Source organism: Vidua chalybeata, chromosome 3 (genome assembly GCF_026979565.1).
Source record: "Vidua chalybeata isolate OUT-0048 chromosome 3, bVidCha1 merged haplotype, whole genome shotgun sequence".
In the NCBI taxonomy this organism is placed as follows: Eukaryota; Metazoa; Chordata; class Aves; order Passeriformes; family Viduidae; genus Vidua; species Vidua chalybeata.
Genome location: NC_071532.1, coordinates 24,568,891 through 24,574,890, shown reverse-complemented (window position 1 = coordinate 24,574,890; position 6,000 = coordinate 24,568,891). Strand labels below are relative to the sequence as shown.

The window sequence follows — 6,000 nt, the reverse complement described above, 5'->3', positions numbered from 1 at the left end:
CATTTCAAAACTAGCATAATTTTAATTTTCTTGAATTTTTTTAAAGAATCTATTAGAGGTTACACTTGCCCTTAATAAAACGTTGTTTTCCCCTCTTTAGGGACAAAACAATTAAACAATTAGAACAGACAATAGCAGTATCTTGGGAAGGGGAAGAATAGGAAGAGATTAAAATACAGCTTTTCTTAATTTACTTAACAATTTCTACCTCATTTAAAAATAAATCATAGTCACAGAAAAATGTCAAACAAAAACTACCTAAGCTGAACAAAAATAAGTTTTTGAAATAGAATAACAGCTAATGCTCTCATAATTAATTAAGATCTTCAGAGCCACCTTCAGGAATATAAGGTGGACAAATTCCATATTTAGGAGAATGTCACATGATGTTCCTTGATCGATTAGGGCACATTAAGCACAAGATCAGCAACAAAAATAGCTGGAAGCATATCCGTTTACTGCTAGGAAATGTTCCCCATACTATTTAGAGCAGAGGCAAAACATTAGGTTTCTCTCTTTTTTTTTTTTATTTTTTTAAGTGTTGGATTTTCTCCATAATTGATATGAAAATCTCTTTTTAAAAATCAAATGAAGATCCAGTGCTTTAACTTCCTGGCAGCACTTAGGTGAGCCTAAATCAAGATGTACTTCAATTCCTGTGATTAGAGATGGATCACTGGCTCTGGAAAACAGTTTGTGTACTGATGTTGGGATGCAGATGAGTATCAGCTACCAGCAACCCCTTAGAATTGTTCCAAAAGTCAAGTCACAAGTCTGTAGTTCAGTGGAGACATCAAAAAAGACTACTAAAAATATTTTTTAAACTGTAACCACTGGTGTTCTCTTCAGTCCTTTTGATGCCTATTTGATAGGACAGTAGTACTGAAAACTTACATATTTCATCTGTATGCAAAGTTTGGCAATGAGTTGTCTTAAGCATCACTACCAAAACAATGGATTAGGTTATTGCACATCAAGTAACTTAAAACAAGGTTTGCTTCTGGGGTATATGTGAAGTTGTAAAAATGTACAAGAAAAACTGGCAAAAAGCCATTCAAGCTTTTAAGAGTAAATATTCTTCAAAGTAGAGGAAGCTATAAAATGTTTAATGGTTATAAAGTCTAGTTGTCTTCTGCAGAGAGAAAACATTACCGGCATTTGAACAAAAGCAATCTTGGAAATAATATTGGAAATGTGACTAACAAATTGCATCATAAAAATAAAACCTGGAAGCTCTTTCCTGATAAAAAAATAGAAAGAAAACCACAAAAACCTCCCAAATCTCTTTTTTCTTCCTTTTTTTTACCAAATTTAGAAGTCTACGAATAAAGCTGAATTAAACAAAAAGTTAAATCCCAGAATAAACACAGGCCTCTTTCTCAGTTATACTTGAAAACAAACCCAAGCACAGTAGATATGATTTTAGTTATTCATCAGCTACAGTACTATGAAATCATACTAGATTTATCAGTTCAGCTATATCTCTATAAACCTTTAACAAAATGAAAAAGCCTCAGGAGGTCTGTTTTTCACAAATTTGTCAAATTTAATATTCCTGTATTCTCAAATCCTGAAAAAATGGTGTGTTACACAAGACTGCTAAAATCTGTCCAGTGTAATATTTTGATCACATACTTGCATTCAAAAGATTTATGAATTACCATATTTTCATTGCTCCTCTTGCCACTTCTGGCTTCTGCAATTCTCAAATTAACTTTAGTCCTTTCAGTCCAGCAGCTAGAAATTTGCTCATTACTGGAACAGTAACTCTCACTTTATATACATCCTTGTAAATCTGGTTAAAGCACACCTGCACCTTTCAAACAATATTAACTCCATTTAATTTCAATAATGTGTGTTTCAGCCTCCGTTTTTGTCTTCCTTCATTGTACCTATATTCTACTTTGGAATGGTGCCTAACAATGACCTATTGAATCTTTAGCAGCTCTTAAACAGGATTTTTTTTTTAAATGTCACATTTTGCCAGATGGGTTAGTACTGCCCAGAGTGAATCATCACCATTTACTCTGATATTCACTGTCATCTGACATTTATTACACTCCCAGAATGTAAATTAAGGTACTCACCAGTGGACCTAAAGCACAACCTTTTGCAGTACATGCCTGGACTCTGAAGGAATGCAGACTCCAAGGAGCAAGCCCATAGGCGTAACAACTTAGCTGTGATGAATTTTGCAGCAGAACACCATCCATGTACAATCCATAGCTAGTAATAATACCTATAAAACAATGTGAGAGTGCTCAGTAACCAAAAATATACAGAATTTAGAAGAAAAGTAATGCTACAGACACCAAGGCAGTAATAGTATTTCAAACTGTTTACAATTGAGCAGATACTGTTTAGCATGGCTGGGCAGATAAAACTCAAAAGAAACATACTTTCCCATCTTTAACCGTTGAAAACCTCACAAGTGGAGTGCATCTCTTTAAACAATTACACTATTCCAAACATTACCCCTTAACAAACTTGTTTCTTGAGTGGCAGCCAACATCACCTTGGAATAAGGGAAACTGAGGCAATTCTGCTTCACAGTCTACTCTGCATATGGCTTTTCAAACAACACAAAAAAACATCTCACATCTTAACAGGTTCAGACGTAGAAACAAAATCTCCGCAATAATTGAAGTACAGAAAGACAACTCAGGGCAGTGCTGTAACTACAATGAATCAGTAACAAGTAATTTAGTCACACAAACCACCTTTTTCATACCCATTCTTTATGACAATTACTTCAGATTTTTGGCACTTTGCCAACAACATACTTCATGAATTTGGGATAGGAATGGGGTGGTTGGAAAATTTTGCCCACTTTTCTTAATGAAATCACAGAAGAATAATGATTACTGTTTCCTTCTCAATATGCTGTAGAAAAATTCCTGAAATAAACTACTCCTTGCCTATTCAATCTACAGAAAGAAAACATATTTGGAAACCCAAACATTATCAAGATTTTTAGACAGAGGAAAGAATGGTCCTTCTTGTATAACTGGTTAATACTAACTAAAACATCAAGTGATTGCTTATTGCATTTATAAAGAATTCTAAAACTTTGTTCTTCCAAAGGTACATGGTAGGATAACAAATCCTGTACAGTGTTTTGAATTTAATTAACTAAAGACTTAGTTTTACAGATTTGCTTAGACTTTGGAAACTAAGCTTGCAAAGGAGTACTTTTTCTCAGGTTTATTCTGCCATCTTTCTCACTTCTGAATAATCGCCCTTTTAAAAAGTTATTTCAATTAGAAATCTTAGGCAAATAAATGCAAAGTTGTAGGATTCATTTGAAGTGATTTTAGTTCAGAGGATGCCTTCTAATCCTTCCATTATAAAAGACAAATTCTATTGTAAAACTACAACTCAGCTCACCATTTCTTCCCTTAAAAATCAATTTTTTGAAACTACATTGAGGAAGATTCAATGTGAAACTGAAAAAATATTTTCCCTTCCACAAAATGGCAAACTGCTTCATAAATAAAAGTGTACACACAACTGTTTCACCTGAGCTTTGAAAAGTTCTACTTCAAAAGATTTATATGCTTAAGAGCTGAGTATGGTGAAGTGATTCACATGCTCCTCAATTCTCTTCTCTTCTAGAAAAGTGAGAGGCTACACTCAACTCAGACAGCAGAGATGTGTGTAGGAGGAGGTCCTGGAAAATCTCACACTATCAATCTTACCACATTTGACATGCTTCCTAAAGCAAAAATCCCTTGTGGTTCTCTGTCTGGTTGCTTGTGAAGCAATAACATGAATGGTTGATATTTCTCCTCCATTAAATAAACAAATTTTATATATATGAGTATATACTTTAAAATATTTTGTTCATCTCAGAGGAAAAATGTGAATGCTGGTATTAAGGATGTGTTTTACAGGGAAAAATGCCATACACTGAGATAACACTAAGCACCTACTATACCTGTAGCACTAACCCCTTTAAAGTATCATAGAATAGAATCACAGAATTACCTGTGCTGGAAGGGACCAACAAGGATCACCAAAGTCCAACCCCTGCTGGCCCTGCACAGGACACCCTCAAAAGTCACACTATGTGCCTGAGAGCACTGTCCAAACACTTCCTGAACCCTGTCAGGCTGGTGCTGTGACCACTTCTCTACGGAGCCTGTTCCAGTGCCCAAACATCCTCTGGGCAAGGAACCTTTTCCCGGTATCCAACCTAAATCCCCAAGACACATTTATGCCATTCCCTTGGGTCCTGTCACTGGTCACCTGAGAGCCCAGATCAGTGCCTAATAAATCATTATTAATTCATTTGATACTTATGATAACAACATGAATCATAATCAGGTCACTTGGCATTAATGCTTTAGAGAGTTCCTAAAGCCTGTGCAGCATCCCCACTTGAGGACCAGCTTGCTGCTCAACTCTATGAGTTTTTGTTAGTTCTCCCAGAGAACAATCGTCCCTAAAAATCTGATCCATTACCTCTTGATTTTACTTCTGCCTTTGCCTTGTAGGACACTGATGGAGAAAACTACAGTATGAAAAGAAAGGAAAGAGTACATTTCAGAAGAAAAGGGCTAATAGCCCATTTTTGAGATATGAAGCCATTTTTTTAAATTAGGCAATAACTATTTTTACCAGGGATAAGTAACCCTGCCTCCCTATTTCACCAGTATAGGCTTCCAAAACATACAGAGAAAAAGTTCAAAGTCAGCCCAAAGTTAACAAACTTCTTGAGACTTGCTAGATATTGCTGAAGTTTACCAGGCATAAAATATTTAAGACTATAGGACATTTTTCTGATTTACAAGGCTTCCTGAGCAACATGTGATCACTATGAAAAGATGCAGTTTCTTTATAATTATGAAGTCTAGACAGCTAGGTCAAATCTTGATTTCGATGAAGACAAAATCTCTATTGTCTATAGTACAATTATGTTTCACCTTTGAAAAGAAATCCAAGAATGCAAATTAAACTTAAACTGAAGAAAGCTATAAAGTCTTCTTCTTCCTTCTTTCCCCTCTCTGGGTGAGGCCATATAATGTGTCAATAATATTCAAGACACTAAAGAGATTTTGAATCCAAAGTACTACAAGCACTTTTAAGGTGCAATCTACAGGTCAAATCTTAAACAAACATACTTTTACCTACATCAGTTTCACTGACTACAAACACCAGTCATCTCTCATAAGCACAAGGATTTGCAAGAACAAGTACTGGCTTAGTTCACTGAATAATTTTATAAATCAGTTTTTACCATACCTAATATTTTCTATTAAAATTCCACATGGCCTTGGAAGATACAGTCCTGGTTCAGACTTGGTTTTATCTATGGCATGAACACAAAGTGAAGTTTTTGAGAATTGACCAGCTAAGGAAAATTTTTGGTGGAAAACTTTCAAGGATTTTAAAAGAGCAGATCTCAAACCATATGGCAAGATTATAATGGATGTGCTCTGAAGAAGAGATCATTGTTTATTAAGGCCACTAGAATAATGAAAGGTCAAAGCAGAATATCTGACGACACATGATTTCACAAGCCTCTCCATACACTGCCCTCATCTAAATGGTCAATATTGCCTATTCTACCTAGTATCTACATACATATGTGACAGGTATGTGTAGAGTGACAGAATCTGGGCCATGTCCCATCAACCATTTTATTGTTGGATTGAAAATAAGACAAAACAAAATGTCAATATTCAAATATATTCAACATGTCATCTTCCAAAAGTCTTTTTTGTACTTGGTACATAAATTATATTTCTGAAGCAACTTTCAACAAATAATTAGGTGTATCATTTCCCATTTTTCTATGAAATATTCTTCTCCCCTCTAAATAATGCAAATAGACCTTAAATTCAATAAAAAATGGTAGCCCTGAAATTCGATATCTACACTGGACAACACGAGCCTAGGTGTTCCTGTACCCCAAAGCTTGTTTCACCTCTTTGTGCCATCTTTATGAAGAAGCCATGTAGCCTTTAATCCTGTTTGCCACCTTTGACCTCCAGGGTA

General features: G+C 35.2%; 1 protein-coding gene across 12 annotated transcripts in view; it reads right to left on the bottom strand.

Moving 5' to 3' along the window:
* Window positions 1-6,000, bottom strand: part of USH2A (usherin) — a 374,435-nt gene that overhangs the window by 175,724 nt on the left and 192,711 nt on the right. For all 12 annotated transcript variants that reach the window (XR_008429695.1, XR_008429696.1, XM_053936908.1 and 9 more), the window contains one exon: window positions 2,088-2,239. Coding sequence is in view for 10 of the 12 variants with exons in the window: in XM_053936908.1 (XP_053792883.1) it covers window positions 2,088-2,239 (152 nt within the window). In the remaining 2 variants the exon portion in view is untranslated. The remainder of the gene's footprint in view (window positions 1-2,087; window positions 2,240-6,000) is intronic.